At 41.6% G+C, this 17,125-nt stretch overlaps 1 gene segment (V, D, J or C); it reads left to right on the top strand.

Moving 5' to 3' along the window:
* The first annotated feature begins 2,980 nt into the window (after positions 1 to 2,980).
* On the top strand, positions 2,981 to 8,308 carry LOC129192616 (T-cell receptor beta-1 chain C region-like). The segment is given in 5 exon segments: positions 2,981 to 3,161; positions 6,015 to 6,362; positions 6,433 to 6,462; positions 6,540 to 6,646; positions 7,609 to 8,308. Coding segments are annotated over 5 exon segments (618 nt in total).
* The last annotated feature ends 8,817 nt before the right edge of the window (positions 8,309 to 17,125 follow it).

The raw sequence follows: 17,125 nt of genomic DNA, 5'->3' as shown, positions 1-17,125 counted from the left end.
ATCAAATGTGAACAATAACTCGGGCCGCACGGTGGCCGAGTGGTTAGCATGTAGACCACATAGTCAGGAGATCGGGAAGACCTGAGTTTGAATCTCCGCTTGGGCACCTCTGTGCGGAGTTTGCATGTGGGTTTTCTCCGGGTTCTCCCGTTTCCTCCCACATTCCAATAACACGCATGTTAGGTTAATTGGTCCAGGGTGTACCCTGCCTCTCGCCCGAAGTCAGCTGGGATAGGCTCCAGCATACACCCGCGACCGTAGTGAGGATAAGTGGCATAGAAAATTGATGGATAATAATAACTAGGATATCAATGATTAATCTAGTGGTTGACTGGCATGGCGCCTGTGAATCTCTTGAATCTTGAAACAACCTAAAACATTCATAAAACAATGAGACAGGAGAAAGAAGACAACAAGTATGGCCATTTTACTCGCGTGGAGAACCAGGCGCGGATTTAGCGGGGGTTGTGGGGGGTGTACACCCCCCCGTTTTGAGGCACCCACGATTTTTTTTGCCACAAAAAAGCTAATAAAATGACAAACCATCCTAGATTCCAGTCACCCAGTCCCAGTGAAGGTACATGTTCTTAATTATGGGCGTGTGGTGGACGCATACGCCAGAATGCGACCGAGACGCATGCTATTCCTGAAGCCACTGTCAAGCTGATCATTTACATTGGACATTGAACGTGTGCTGTACATGGCTATTCAGGTGGATATATTCCAAGGATAAAAATAACAACAAACTCTTGAAATTGAGGACATAAAATTGGGCTCAGATATCACCAGATTGCAGGAAATGAGGTCTAATTTTAACATTTTTTCTGGGGGAGGGCCCCCCAGATCCCCCGCTCCATTTCCAGCGCCTCCGTCTACGGCCTCGGCCACACCTTTTCAAAAAAGCTAGATCCGCCCCTGAGAACGGAAGAAATGTACTCAGCATACAACCTTCTGCCGCTCTGCAGACACTCTCCATCTCCTCGCTTTTTATTTCCTTAGGGAGTTTCCTAGTTACATGAGGCATTGCAGCTCTAAAGGGTGGGGGGCTACAGCTGCAATGTGCTACGGTTAAGACTACACAATAAAAGACATAACAAAGCATGATAAGTTAAGCAAGTCGTTGATGGAACAGTTGATGGGTCAGATGTGCTCTTGGTTTTCCTCAACGTCCTTGAGTCCTCCTGTTCAAGGTCACGCATACAGCACAAAATTATAACAGTTCAGCAACAGTATACTGGCTAAAAAGAAGATGGTGCAAATATAGACAACATGTACAGTATGTACATTATTCTAACAATTATCATATACTATTGTAATAAATAACAATCATAATGTTATGAGAAGAAAATTAACGAAGATTATTTAAGAAGAATGTTGAAATATTATAACATAAAAAAAAAACACAAAAATGGGGGAAAAAAAGAGCAAAGACCGAAGTTCATACTAAAAATAGTTTTTTTCACTGATGTCACAAAGCTGAGATGCAGTTTTTTCTTCAAACATATGTAACTTCTTAGCATGTTTACATGTCTTAGTTTAAAATATATCAAAATGGCCCTTGTATCCTTTCATTTTTTCGCTATGTGGCCCTCGGTGCGCTCTGCTGTGCTATGCAACGTTTTGTTATGTTACGCTACGTTACATTATTCGCTATAGGTCATATTGAATGTCTGGGAGGGGTGAAATTGTGTGCAACATCCCGGCCTTCTGTTCCTGAGCTTCTTTTCTTAGCGCCACACAAATAGCAGCCTGAAGTGAAGTGGAGATGCGTGCAGAGATATGGAGCTGCACGGTGGTGGGTGGGGAGGGAAAAACATGAAAAAAACGTGCGCAGGTTTTTGAGTAAAGCGTTCACACTGTGGGGACAGGGGGCCACGGTGATACAAGGCAATGGAGGGGCTGTACAAAAACCTCCTCCCATTAGATCCACCGTGTGCACTGCTGGGATGGAACAACACTTACCAGCAGAGCACTGATGGATACACTGAATTCACCATAGACAAACAAATCACAGCCTGTTTGTTTTGTTCCCCTTGAGGAACTAAATATTTGCAGACTTTTCATGCTAGTCTGGATTATAGGAACGACTTTTTGATGGTAACAGAGATGAAGTCCTCTTTGGGAAAGGGACAAAAGACGGGAACGTGTCATGAAAAGTTTGGACAATTACGTCCAAGTGGAAACACTGGGAACTACGGACAGCCTGCTTACTTCGGACAAGGACCAAAGTGACGGTTTTGGGTGAATAAGTCGTTTGTGTTGAGTGTGGGCGCACTGTGTCAACTACAACGAGGTCTTCTTTGGGAAGGGAACAAAGATAAGTGTTTTGGGTGAGGATGCTTTTCTGGTATTTCTGTTTTATGTTGAGCTGCTGACACTTGGTGGGTAAGACTACACTGACTTTGTTTGCTTTGGTGCAGGAACACGGTTTACACCACAACAAGTTAACAAGTCAATGTAAGGAATTGAAAACAGTCCAGAGAGATCACACTGAAGTTGGGAATAATGATATGGGTGTTTGGGGTACGAGACACCTGCACTGTGACACTTACAGTTCTTCTGAAGTTTACTTCGGTGCAGGAACAAGGGTAACAGTTCTAGGTAAGACACCAGAACAAATCAATATAAGGAATTTAAAAGATTCAGAGAAAATTGTTACCCAAAGTGTAAAAGTTGGGCAAAAAAAGAGTAGCGATGTTTGGTACATGGGATAACTGCACTGTGACCAGTTATGGATCTGAAGCTTTCTTTGGTGCAGGAACAAGATTAACAGTCCTAGGTAAGACACCAGAATAAATCAACATAAGGAATTTAGATGCTTCCAGAGTCTTAAAAACTGTTTTTAATGGAGTTAATGTTAAAGAAAAAAAAAAAAAGGAGTGGCATTATTTGTTGCACGAGACAACAGCACTGTGAGTAACTACGATGAAGCTTTCTTCGGTGCAGGAACACGGTTAACAGTTCTAGGTAAGACACCAGAACAAGTCAATGTAAGGAATTTAGAAGAATCCTTCAGGTCAACTGGTTTTATATCAAACTAAAGCGTGGAAAAATGAGCACCAGCTTTTCCAAGTTGTTTGGGGTACGGGACAAGTGCACTGTGGCTTCTTATGGGTCTTCTGAAGGTTTCTTTGGCGCAGGAACAAGGTTAACAGTTCTTGGTAAGACACCATTCAGAAGCCTACAAGTGAAGTAGTTTTATGTGTAACTAAAGTGGCGAATGAAGTGTAGCGTCATGTTAAGTGAATGAAACATGATTTATTATGAGAAAAGTCACTCCGGCAGGATGTAGCTTACTATGATGTTATTATTGTTGAAAAAGAGAAATCCTGACAAATTGTAGCTATGTTTGCATGAGTAAAGCAGCTGTCGGTGTGGAGGCGGGTGCAGCATGCATGGATGCTGCCTTGAAGGGGCTAAGACAGAAAGATAAGAGAGGCGAGCAGAGAAAAAAGAGGTTTCTGTTGCAGCTGCAAGGCTCTGTGCTCCTACAACAAAGCTTTTTTCGCCGCAGGGACTAAACTCACCATTTTAGGTAAGAAAAGCTGCGACACAAATCCAAACAGTGTCGACCGTCGGCTCTTTTGCTTGAAGTGATGTATAAAAGTGGAGGTTTTTATATATTTTATTTGATAGAATGGACGTGTTAATTGTCAAAGTTCCTGCTCGTGTAAGTAGAAATACTTCTTGTTGAAGTTTTCCCTCCTAAGCAGCAATGAAACATTTGGCTCTCAGCCCAGTTGATTGCTTTTTTTTTTTTTCATCAGATGCTCTTATCTGCTCTTGGAGCTTTGCAGCTGCAAGGGAATTCTCAGCATGCCAGACAACGTCTTCTTTAGGACGTAATGTCACAGACGTTGCAAGCTGTGATGCTGGCTCTGACTTCTTTGTGTTTGGTTTAGGTGTGGTAAACCAGCACAAACTGTCACACTTTCTTTCTTTTTTTTTATATGGCATCAATGTGAGTCGCTACATACAGTATATACCCACCCACTTACTTTGACAGTGTTAGGGAAGACAACTCTGTTAAATGTGCTGTTTGCTGTAAAATCTGCTGAAAAAACTACACATGTAACTATACAGCCAAAATGGATGCATAGCAGGGCTCCAGACTGCGACTAAATGGTTGCATTTTGCGACTAAAATATGAGACTAGAGAATTTTTCATTTACTCGTGCATGGGCGGCTCGATAAAAGTACGTGTTCTGTATTGAGTTGACCAGGGACGTCCCTTATTACGGTGAGAATGAAAAATAGTAAAATTATGAAATGTGTAGTCACAATCTAAGCCAGGGGTCGCCAACACGGTGCCCGCGGGCACCAGGTAGCCCCCCCACCGACCACATGAGGCGCCCGCAAGCCTGCTTTTCATTCAGGCTTTCAGTTAATAATGTGAGAACACTAGAAAAAAAGTATTCTGAAACATAAAATGTGAGTTGTGGATACCAGCATTTTGTGAATGTTTTGGTAAAACAAGCATATTTGATTTGTTTGGGTTGAAATAAGGTAAAATAATTTCTACAAAAATGAGTAGCTCGTGGCCATTTTCACTTTCCAAAAGTAGCTCTCACAAGAACAAACGTTGGTGACCCCTGGTCTAAGCGATCGCTGCCAGCGTGTATGAATAACCATTTTTCCTACCATCTGTGTTTACACATTTTGCCTGGCTCCAGTGTCTCTCTGGCGGCAGCTCGCTCGCTATAGTTATCCGTCTAGCCTCTAAAACAAAGCTAAAATATTTCCGAAAACAGTTTCATTTGAAAGTAAATAGCCTTTGACGGTTATGAAAACGAATTAGGTGGGTCCAGAAAAGACTAACTTGTCTTGGATTTTTATAAAAACGCACATGAAAGGGTCATTGACAACACTGAATTGGAAAACACATACATTAGGTTTGTTAAATGTCCACAGCATCAACACAGGCCCCAAATCCACTTCACCAGGTTAGTTGGACACCATGAAATGATCTTTGATGTTTACAAAAACACATGATAGGTTCACTGGTGCCATTTTTATGAAAACATGAAAACAAAAGCTTGTGTTATTATGTTTTTGTCGGCGTGTGTTCAAAAAAAAAATTAAAAAAGAAAGAAATTTAGAAAAGTTCATAATGAATTTGGATGAAATTTTCAAGAATTGTCCAAAATGGGATAACTGATTACATTTTTGGGGTGATGCGGATCACCGTCTGGATCCAGGAAAGTTTGAAAGGGTTCTTTAACATTGCGAGATAGGACCATAGAACTCCACACACAAAAAAAAATACAGGACAAGTTTCCAACAGGAAATATCAAAGACCGATCCAGATAATGAATAATTCCACAAACTATGATCCAGAAGATGAAAAAATAGGGGACCTTTGGGGTTTTCATCATAGGAAGACAATAAATGAAGCTATAAACATGCAACACATTATGGAGTCTGGAGTGCGCCAACAGATTTGTTGTATCTTCAACAGCTATGGCGCTGGATCCAGAAGAAAACTGCCATTATGTAAAATGCAATTTTTGTGAATAACTACCGAACTAATATTGATATCAATATGAATCCAATTGCTAATGGTATGTTTTCATGGCCAAGGAATCTAAATATGTAGATCAAATATATGTAGGACTAATATTTATGGTGTAAATCACACTGTCCATCCATCTTCTACGCCGCTTATCCTAAAACACGTATATGAGGTTTGTTAAAAACTGAATATCATGAACAAGGGTTACAGAAAGACGTATTGTACGTTATGTTTGTTGAAAGTTGACTTCAGTTTTTACGAAAACATGTACGTTAGGATTGTGGAAGACTAAATAGTCGTTTAAAAAAAGGTAAATCAGGACATCGGGTTACAAAAAGTCCTACTTCTACTTTGTTGAAGTCTGTAAATTGTCTTTGATGTTTGGCCAAATATAAGTTTGTTTAGTTTGTCTGCCTCTTGTAGAAATGTGAAGGGAAGCTGATGTTCGACAAAGCGCTTGCAGGTTACGATGAATCCTTTCTGTGTTTTCTCCGAACCTAAGAACCTAACCTGAAAATCACGCCACCGAAAGTGACCTTGCTCAAACCTTCTCCACACGAGTGCACCAACCAGAAGAACGCCACGGAGAAGAAGAAGACTTTAGTGTGCGTGGCCACGGGCTTCTATCCGGACCACGTCAGCGTGGTGTGGAAGGTCGACAATGACGAGGTGAGCGGGGGTGTGGCCACAGACGCCCAGGCCCTGCGGAGCGGGGACCACTACAGCATCACCAGCAGGTTGAGGGTCCCAGCCAGACGGTGGTTCCACCCCAACAGAAACTTCACGTGCGTGGTCAAGTTTTTCAACGGGAACGAAAGAGTCGACTATCAGACGTCCATCAACGGAGAAGGTCGGTTCCGTTTCCAATCATCAGCAATCGTCTTCCCTTCCCCACATCAACATCTTCTCCTTGCTTCCAGGCTGGAGTCAGGAAGGCGCCGTGACACGAGGTCTGTCCACACACTTGAACGCTTTCCCACGCCCCGCTAGCGTTCGCTGGTTTCTAAACCTTCTCGTCCCGCTGCAGAAAACTTCCTGAAGATCTCGCAGACCGCCAAACTCTCCTACGGCGTCCTCATCGCCAAGAGCTGCGTCTACGGCGCCTTCGTCGTCTTGCTGATCTGGAAGCTTCGGGTTGGTTGGGCCCAATGCTGCCTCCTATCTCTCTTCAAAAACAACAATAGGACTTTTATTTTGGAGAAACTTGTTAACATATTCTATTTCATCAAATATTTGCTTCACATAAAATGTACAACGTACACGTTACATGAACACAAATGTTGGAACAAAATAGCATCTTTATATTTGTTTTATTTATATTAAAAAGTTACTAATCAGTCATTAACTCACAATACAAGCTTTATTAAATGTACAGGCGATGTTTTTATGTCACGTTTTAACGTTCTTTACTGTCACGCAAGTGTAAAAAGAAGCTAACCACTGCTGGCATTAAAAGGTAAATAACAATAAAAAGAAAATAAATAGATGAAAGACAAAACAAAAGGCAAATAACAATAAAAAACGCTAATAAATCAAATTGAACAATCTCAACTATCATACAAGTGTAAAAAGAAGTTAAACGCTGTTAGCATGAAAAGGTAAATAACAATGAAAAAGTCTAATAAATCAATAATAAACTAAGTAAATAAAATACATCAATAATAAACAAAATAAAAGGTAAATAATAAAAAAGACGAATAAAGAAAATAAATAAAAAATGGGAAATAAGAATAAAAAAGCAAATAAATCAAAGCCAACATCAACTGACATACAAGAGTAGAAAGTGTTCATCGTACAAGTCGAGTCTTTCTGCTTTGAATGCGAGTCTGCTTAAGTCCAGAATAGAATACCTCCTGTTTATATTCTTCTCTTCTCAACCATGATCCGTCTTAGTCGCAAAAAAAAAAAGCCAAAGAACAATCAAAACGTGCAAAGTTAATCCTCGGACGGTTTCCCAACTGAACTCTGGCGTGATGTGAGGATGTATTGCGTGACGACAGTTCAACCTCTTGAGTTTTTGTGTGACTTTAGAGGCATCGTGTATTTTTCCTTCTCTCATTTTGGAATGTTCGCATTCCCTGTTTTGTTTGTTGCAGGTCCCCTCGGGAAAAAGCGACTAACGAAGGGGCCGTCTTGCTGTTGGATTGCGCTGTTGTTGCTGTTGTGTAACTTGTTGGGGGTTTTTTTGCACGTTTGCTCAATAAAAGTCCGTGGTCGTGGTTTCGTTCATCTTGAACATGCACACAAAGCACATCATATAACACAATCCACACTTCATGTCCAACAGTAGGAAGAAGCAAAGCTTATTAATCCGACCCCTCATCCGTTTCATATCAGTTGCAATGCATTTGTTCACCTCCTGTATTCCAGTGTGCCTATAGTAAGTATCTCGGAACGTGATAAGGCAATATAGCCATATAGTGCAATTGTAGTCAAGGTTTATACCTACTGTAAAGAACTATACAACAGACTTAATGGTAGTAATAAATGGATAATAGATCATGGATAATAGATGATCATAACAACTATGTGCTTTGGTTTGCTTCAACAGAAACGCCACTGGAATGCCATTGATAATGTTGCATGTTGGGGAAGTATTTAAGAGTACTGCAGCAAGCCTTGTGCTGCTGCAATGGAACTGTTTTACACGCCGCTGGCTGTGTAAATGTTTTCTTTTGACGTCCTCGTCGTGCAGTATCGCTGCGCGAATCTTAACGATGATTTTTCTAACTCAACTTCATTTGCCGGAGGAACACACATTAGAACAGGGGTGTCAAACTCGTGCCATGGAGGGCCGAGACACTGCAGGTTTTCTGTCCAACCAGTTTCTCCAGCAGGTGACTTAATTTATGAGCTCCTCACCTCAAATTGCAGGTGGTGTTGATCGTTAAAATCACCTGCTTTAGTGACGGGCTGCAACGAAAAACTGCAGTGTCTCGGCCCTCCATGGCACAAGTTTGACACCCCTGCTTTGGAAGGATGTCGGTGTAACCTTATAAACGCGAAGCCTTAAAGAGACAGTACAGCCATAATCTGCCTGACATGGAGATAAAGGACTGAAGAGGTACCTGCTGCTGCGCCTCACATATTCAATTCAGTTCAATTCAGTGTTTTTATATAGCGCCGAATGACAACAACAGTTATCTCATGGCACTTTACACAGGAAGGTCGCACTCACGAATGAAAACAGAGAACCAACTGAAACCCCACATGAGCAAGCCCTTAACGACGGAGGCAAGGTTGAACAGAAACCTTGAACAGAACCCAGGCTGCGTGGGGCGGCCGTCTGTCTCGAAGGCTTGGGTTTTGATAGAAAAAAGAGAGTAGATGGCAGTAGATCTTCCAGAGTAGGCAGTAGAGTTTCCAGAGTAGATCTGCTAGATGGCAGATCGAACCAGAAAACAGGTCTTTATCTTTAGTCTTTACCTTAGTGCATGGGAACATACAGTATACAGATACAAAAATGATATACGATAACAGATTTAACAATCATCCTGATGCGCTGCTCCTTTGCAAACATCTTCCTGTGTTTCTGTTTAACTTCAATATAATTGTATATTATGTGCTATTGTGTATTTTAAATCTTTCGCATCATTTAAAAAAAAAATATTAAAATAACATACAGTATCTTGCGTCCCTCAGGTCCCTTTTAAAGATATACCTACAGTATATAACATATACTGTGTGTGTGTGTGTGTGTGTATATATATATATATATACAGTATATATATACATATATATATATATACTGTATATACACTGCTCAAAAAAATTAAAGGAACACTTGGAAAACACATCAGATCTAAACTGGGGGAAAATGGTCTTGAATATCTTTCCTGATAATAAGTAGGTGATGTATTAGTAACAAAATGATGCCACATACTTTGATAGAAATGAAAATGATCACCCAATAGAGGGGGGAAATCAAAGACACCCCAAAAATGAAACTGGAAAAATGATGCAGCACACTGGTCCATTTTGCTAAAATGTCATTGTAGCAACTCAAAATGATTCTCAGTAGTTTGTGTGGCCCCCACGTGCTTGTACACATGCCTGACAACGTCGGGGCATGCTCCTAATGAGACTACGGATGGTGTCCTGGGGGATCTCCTCCCAGATCTGGACCAGGGCATCACTGAGGTACCTGGACGCATGGAGGAGATTCCAGGAGACAGGTAGTTACTCCAGGAGAGCTGGACAGGGCCGTAGAAGGTCCTTCAACCCTCAGCAGGATCGGTATCTGCTCCTTTGTGCAAGGAGGAACAGGATGAGCACTGCCAGAGCCCTACAAAATGACCTCCAGCAGGCCACTGGTGTGAATGTTTGTGACCAAACAATCAGAAGCAGGCTCCATGAGGGTGGCCTGAGGGCCCGACGTCCTGTAGTGGGCCCTTTGCTCCCTGCCCAGCACCGTAGAGCTCGATTGGCATTTGCCATAGACCACCAGAATTGGCAACTACACCACTGGTGTCCTGTGCTCTTCACTGATGAGAGCAAGTTCAACCTGAGCACATGCGACAGACGTGAAAGGGTCTGGAGATGCCGTGGAGAACGTTATGCTGCCTGCAACATCATTCAGCATGACCGGTTTGGTGGTGGGTCCGTAATGGTCTGGGGAGGCATATCCCTGGAAGGACGCACAGACCTCTACAGGTTAGATAATGGCACCCTGACTGCTATTAGGTATCGAGATAAAATCCTTGGACCCATTGTCATAACCTACGCTGGTGCAGTGGGACCTGGGTTCCTCCTGGTCCACGACAATGCCCGACCTCATGTGGCTAGTGTATGCAGGTAGTTCCTGGAGGATGAAGGAATTGATACCATTGACTGGCCCCCACGTTCACCTGACCTAAACCCAATAGAACACCTCTGGGACATTATGTTTAGGTCCATCCGGCACCTCCAGGTTGCTCCTCAGACTGTCCAGGAGCACATTGATGCCCTGGGGTGTCTTTGATTCCCCCCCTCTATAGGGTGATCATTTTCATTTCTATCAAATTATGTGGCAAATTATAAATTATACATTTATATGTATACAGGCCCGCACGGTGGTCTAGTGGTTAGCACGTTGGCCAACACAGGAACAGTCTGGAGATCGGGAAGACCTGGGTTCGATTCTCCCTTGGGCATCTCTGTGTGGAGTTTGCATGTTCTCCCCGTGCGTGTGTGGGTTTTCTCCGGGTACTCCGGTTTCCTCCCACATTCCAAAAACATGCATGTTAGGTTACTTGGTTACTCTAAATTGTCCATAGGTGTGAATGCTTGTTTGTCTATATGCCATTGGCTGGCGACCAGTCCAGTCCAGGGTGTACCCCGCCTCTCGCCCAAAGAACAGCTGGGATAGGCTCCAGCATGCCCCCGCGATCCTAATGAGGATATACAGGCTATATACCTGTATACCATGTATGTATATGTATTTGTATGTAATTTAGTCAGGTTTATTTGTATGTCAGTTCTACTTTGCACTTCTGCACACTTACAAACATATTCCTGTGCTAAGATTTAACTTCAATTTTAATTTATTTAATATGTTATTTATTTAATTTTTTTTCTTATTTTGATTATTGTTATTATTCGATTTATTTATTTATTTTACAAATGTATGCACACAGTATTTCTGCTCACTTTCAAACAGTAACTTAAATTTCCATGAAATATTTGAATGTGAATATACTATTATATATATATATATAGATATATATATATATATATATATATATCGCATTTTAATGTATTTGTATTACATTGTATTTTTATTTTATTTTGCTTCCATTTAAAGATAACACTTTAGTTTTGAGGGATCGCTTTAGTTTTGTTCTTTCGCACATTCAAGAAACGTTGAAAATGAAGTCGTCAAAGTTGCTGTTGTGTTGCTACGCAAGTCACAGAAGGTCATAGGATGTCGTTTCATTTCTTTTTTTGCTCACGTTTTTGAACATATTCCTATGTTTATATATATATATATATTAAATTTAGCTGAAAGTTACTTAATCAGTGTATAATAACATATTTTAAATAAGGTACTGTATTTTGTAATATGTAGCTTTTATTAATTTGGTATGTGTTTCATTTATTTATCAAAATGGCATTTACACTTATTTTTTTCATTTTAATTACAGTACTGGTTGTTATTTACAAGTTATGTGTTTCAATTTCAATTATATTCAAGTATAAAACCTAAAAAAAAAACTAACATATTTTAGTTGAATATGTTGGAATGCATTTTCATTTAATTTTCCCATTTAAACATATCACTTTATTTTGTTTGTATTACTGTACCTTTGTTACTGAGCATGTTCAGATAACAAATGAAGTCGAGTCAGAGTTGTTGTTGAGCGAGTGGAAGGTCATAGAAGGAGCGAGGATGTGGTCTCTCGCTGTTGCTTGCAGTGCTGAGAAATGACGCACAAACACGCACACTCAAACTTTCCATTCACCGCAACCTCACGCTGGCACTACATGCACCTGCACACACACACGCAAACACACACTCTGGCAATGCAATACACACCTCAGAGCAAAGCGCAGGCACAGGGTCTACATTGTGTGTAAAGTGGCACACACATACAGCGGCTGTTTACTAAGATGTGATGTACGGTAAAACACAACACTCGCATCACTCATTGCAGTGCAAAAAACACAAACAACACGCATCCATTCTTTCTCACGTTTGTCACTTTTGCTGCTTTTGTAAACAACAGGGGGAAAAAGGCTCAAACACAAACATTCATTGTATTGTATTGTATTGTATGTACTTTATTTATCCCACAGCGGGGAAATTTACTTGTTACAGCAGCAAGACAAGTAAAGAGAACAGTGTAAAGAAAGCATATCACACGGATATATGTAACTTATGTAACTTATGTAACAACTTGAGAACCTTCATCAATCTCTCCTCACGTTCTTCAAGGGAGCTTGAGAATATTATGAGGTCATCAAGAAAAGCAACCACTTCTTGGAGATTAATTCCTTCCATCACCTTCTCCATGGTTCGCTGGAAGGTGGCTGGAGAGTTGGTGAAGCCTTGTGGCATCCTACCAAACTGCCACGTACCAAAAGGTGTGGTGAATGCTGTCTTTGGTCGGTCAGCTGGCTCAACATCAAGCTGGTAATACCCGCTCTTCAGGTCAAGTACAGTGAACCATTTAGAGCCTGACAGCAAGGTGAATGTTTCCTCTATACTGAATCAACAATGCAATTGCATTTGACTCCATCCAGCCATGCTTCACTATCACAAGGCTCTCCCACAAGGCCTTCTGGGACATCAAAGATTTGGCGCTCATTTGAAGAATTACGCATACGCTGACTCAAAAGATGGGAGCTTGTATGGCAATGAGCTCCAGCTCCTCCTGGTTTAAAGATTTTGCTTGTTGAGGGGTTACTGAACGTCTGTCCTGTCTGACTTGGTGTCTCTCACAAAGTTTCTTTTGCACCAGCACTGCATTTGCTGGGCTTGCGCACTGTGGCAGCATATGTGAGTCTTCGCCACAATTGTAGCAAAAATTTCTAAACTTTGTGAAACTCTGGGTGGGAACATTCAAGACTGTTGCAGCTGTGGTGTTGTTTTTAGCCCGAGGGGGGAGCTTTCTCGCAGGACGGTCATTTCTAAAGGCTTGTTCGTTCGGTGGACATGCATTTTTCCGAAGCTCCTCCTCCAACTGACTGATCCTCTCCTTAAGCCGCTTCGTGTCAAGAGCATCCAGCCTTGGGTGTTGGTTGCGGGAAAGAGACGTTGACTCGTCAGGAGCTAAATGTGCTTCAGTATAAACTTTGTTTGAAACACCGCCCACGTGTCGCTTTTTCCTCATTTCCTTTAACTGACTTTCTTTTTCACAAGTCCTAATTTTGAACAGTAACTCGGAGAAGGAAAGAGTCCGAGTGGCGAGGTTATTCAAATGCTGGGTGGCAAATAAAAAGTCATCCCAGCACCCTCTGCGAAACTGCTTCAACAGCTGCAAGTCAGCATCTTGTTTAGCCACACCACTACTTTCTACAACTTCCTGCAAAAGGGTTTGGAGTCGCCGCAGGTAGTCAGATGCTGTCTCTCCACTGTTCTGGTGAGTCTCTAGGAAGTGAATATACAGCTCCTCTCCTCCTGTAACATTACCATCAGCCTTGTCTAGTTCAAGGAGGTAAGCACTGGGTGATGCTTGTGCTCCAATGGAGAGAGCTACGTTTAAGGCAGGGGTCAGCAAGCTGTCGAGTTACATACGACGCTGCTGTGCCTCTGACAGACGAGAGTCGTCTAGTGCCTGCTTAGCTCGAAGCCTCCATATGCCATAGTCTACCTCTGTAGAAGGTTTGGGAGAGTTTCCAGAAAATAGGCGTGACTCTCTGGGAGCAGGAAAAGACACCACTCGATCATGTTTCACAATATGTTCCACAATCACTCTCGTGACATCTGTGGGCAGTGGGTTGATCAGCAAGGTGTCATCAGGGGCCTGTGTAGCACTTGACGGCGGAGTAGCATGGTGTGGGACAGCGAGCCTTAGATTGGGTGCGGTATGTGTTTCAAAGGCAGCAGCCGGGGTTGAAGTTGTCGGCCCCTTTTCCCCATCATCTTCACGCCTGATATGTTTCATCGCTACATGACGTAGAGTAGTGGGATTCATATTGTATGCTAGGGCCAACTCATTGACTTGCTCACTAAAACTAGCGGTTAGGTCACCTGTGACACGAGCAAGGGGCACTACATCCTCTCTGAGTGGCTCACTTGAAGACTTGGGTGGACAGTATTTATCTACCTGAATAACCTCCCAACATGAATCCTCAACCTGATACTCTTTGTCTAATAGCATTGGAGTTATATCGTCACGAAACTGGCATAGCATGACCCTGGAAAGATTGCTAATATGCTGCACTTTGACAACATCATCTTGTGCAGCAAAAACCCTTTCAACTTCTGCTAGCTGCACATTAGGTGAAACACCTCTGAGAAGTACAGTGTACTCTGGATCAAATCCATGCCTTTCACAAAACTCCATATTTTACTTTAGTTTGCGAGTAATATATATGTTCTAATGTTTGACCTTTTAAGTGCTTTGCGGTTTGAGATGCACTTCAAGTCCCTGTTCGGGCGCCAATTTTTTTTCTTACTACTTTGGATGTAACCAATGAGTAATTAAAAGAGAGTCCTGATAGCAGTTTACTATCAATCCAGGTTTAATTATTTGCTGGACTGAAATGCATCGAACATAACAACATGAATGGACAAAACACCTCAAAATAACACACAAACGAAAAAAAAAAATATATCTATATACAATGTTGAATGTCCCTTAAACTGTCCTGAGCACAATTTAAGATTTGCTGGCCAGCATACAAAAATAAAGAGTCTATAGAGCGCTATACGTGTAAGTATGGGCGGTGTATGAGGGAGTGAGTGTGTGCTGTGGTGCCTGGGATGCTCCAGCAGCGGCAGGATGTTGACGATGACGATGACGAGGAGGTAGATGGTGTCCTCTTCCTCCACTATGGCCAACAAGGAACAGCGACAGTCTCTCACATCCAAATCGCTATCAGGAAAACAGCATAATGTCATGCAGTGATGGATTGAGCAGACAGGCCTGGCACACACAGGTGGCTCTCCTACACACTTTGACCATGTGCGGGCCTACAGCGCTCACTAGGGCACCATGGTAACCAATTAACAACTGTCGTAAGACTGTCGTAAAGATGTCCATTTCTTATAAAGAGAATCACTTACAATTATAATAAAACAACAAATGTATAAAATTTAGTAGCACATTACTTAAATAATAATAATAGACAGTGGCATTAATCCCGGAACATTACATATAGAAAGATAACATTTCTTTTAAATCACACAAAAACACAGCTGGGTTACATATACAGTAAGTGTCTCACAACTTCATTATAATCACATGTATTGAAATATATCAAAAGCATAGTACACTGTTACTGTTACATACAATTATACCATACGAAATATGAGGGGAATTCTGAAAAAGTGACGAAAGTCTTGTAATGTTTTCTGGGTATGAAGATGATTTCTTTTAAGTATTTCCAAGAGTGTCCTATAAATAAATGCAGAAGTCGAAGCTTTGGTTGAGCAAGTTGTGCGACCTCATGTGGTAAAAACTAGAATGACAAGTGAAACTAAAGTTTTTTTTAATTGTTGTGGTATTATTTTGTTTGTGTCAGTGACTGCTTGGCTTTTATTTAATAGTTTTATGCCCATTTTTAATTATTCTATTATATTTTGTAACTTTAGTGGACTGGTCGCCAGCCAATCACAAGACACATACTGTATAGACATAAGCCAATCACGCTCACTTTCGCTCCTACAGAAGCCTACGGACAATTGAGAGTCTCCAATTAGCCTAACGTGCATGCCACGCACGCACGGGGAGAACGTGCAAACTCCACACAGACCTGCCCAAGGATGATGTGCGGGCTTGAACTACACTTGCATGTGTATTGGGGTGGTTTATTTCACTGTTTCAGTTGGAAGGGCAAAAGCCCTACAGTCGGCGCTCACTTGAACGCATCGCTAACATCCACGGTGCACACAGTAGCTGTGCTAATTAGCTTGTTTTAAAAGTGTACGAGTCTATTGTTCACTCTGTTGAGAGCACTGAACTCTACTACTGGAATGGCCCCGATCGCTTGCTGAGCATTGGAGGCCTGAAGCCACCGGAAGTATAGAAGTCGCCATGTTGTTTCACCCAAAACCAGAAGCCTCAGAACTAAGAGGAGTTCGAGATGCCGTCTTGTGCTGCTATTAATTGCACAAATCGTGATACTCGCGAGAAGGGACTTACATTTCACAGGTAGGTAAATGCTTATAAATAATCAAAATAGTTACAAAAATAGATACTTTATATCTGTAAGCATCTTTTCATCTAAGTAGTTGAAAATGACCCCTTATTCTCCTTTAGATTTCCACACTGCAATGCTCAACTTCTAAAGCAATGGGTAGTAAATATGCAGAGAAACGTGAACTCCTGATCGCAACTCTGTTGTAGTCATATCACCGAGGAGAACTTCGACAGGACCGGCCAGACTGCTAGCTTACGACTAAATGCAGTTCCAACAATATTTGACTTTCCTGATCATCTTCTAAAGGTATGCGTTGCATTTAACTTTGACACTACGTAGATCCTTTTCATAACAAATACCTTGTGAACACTGAAATTGAGTTGTTATGCATTGTAATTTCACACCATAGAGGTAGGAAAAACCTTAAACTAGAGGGACATTTTGACATTTGGGTCTAGTAAATTTACTCTGTTTCAATTGAATTCTGGCCGGTCCTGTCGAAGTTCTGCTCGGTGATATGACTACAACAGAGTTGCGATCTGGCTGCAGGAATCCACCTGTCTCTCCGCATATTTACTACCCATTGCTTTAGAAGTTGAGCATTGCAGTGTGGAAATCTAAAGGAGAATAAGGGCTCATTTACAACTACGTAGATGAAAAGATGCTTACAGATTTAAAGTATCTATTTTTTTTTCTATTTTTATTATTTATAAGCATTTACCTACCTGTCAAATGTAAGTCCCTTCTCACGATTTTCACGAGTATCACGATTTGTGCAATTAATAGCAGCACAAGACGGCATCTCGAACTCCTCTTAGTTCTGAGGCG

The sequence above is a fragment of the Dunckerocampus dactyliophorus genome, chromosome 13 (genome assembly GCF_027744805.1).
Source record: "Dunckerocampus dactyliophorus isolate RoL2022-P2 chromosome 13, RoL_Ddac_1.1, whole genome shotgun sequence".
Classification (NCBI taxonomy): domain Eukaryota; kingdom Metazoa; phylum Chordata; class Actinopteri; order Syngnathiformes; family Syngnathidae; genus Dunckerocampus; species Dunckerocampus dactyliophorus.
The sequence above is the reverse complement of the archived record's forward strand: the minus strand, read 5'-3'. Positions and strand labels throughout refer to the sequence as shown.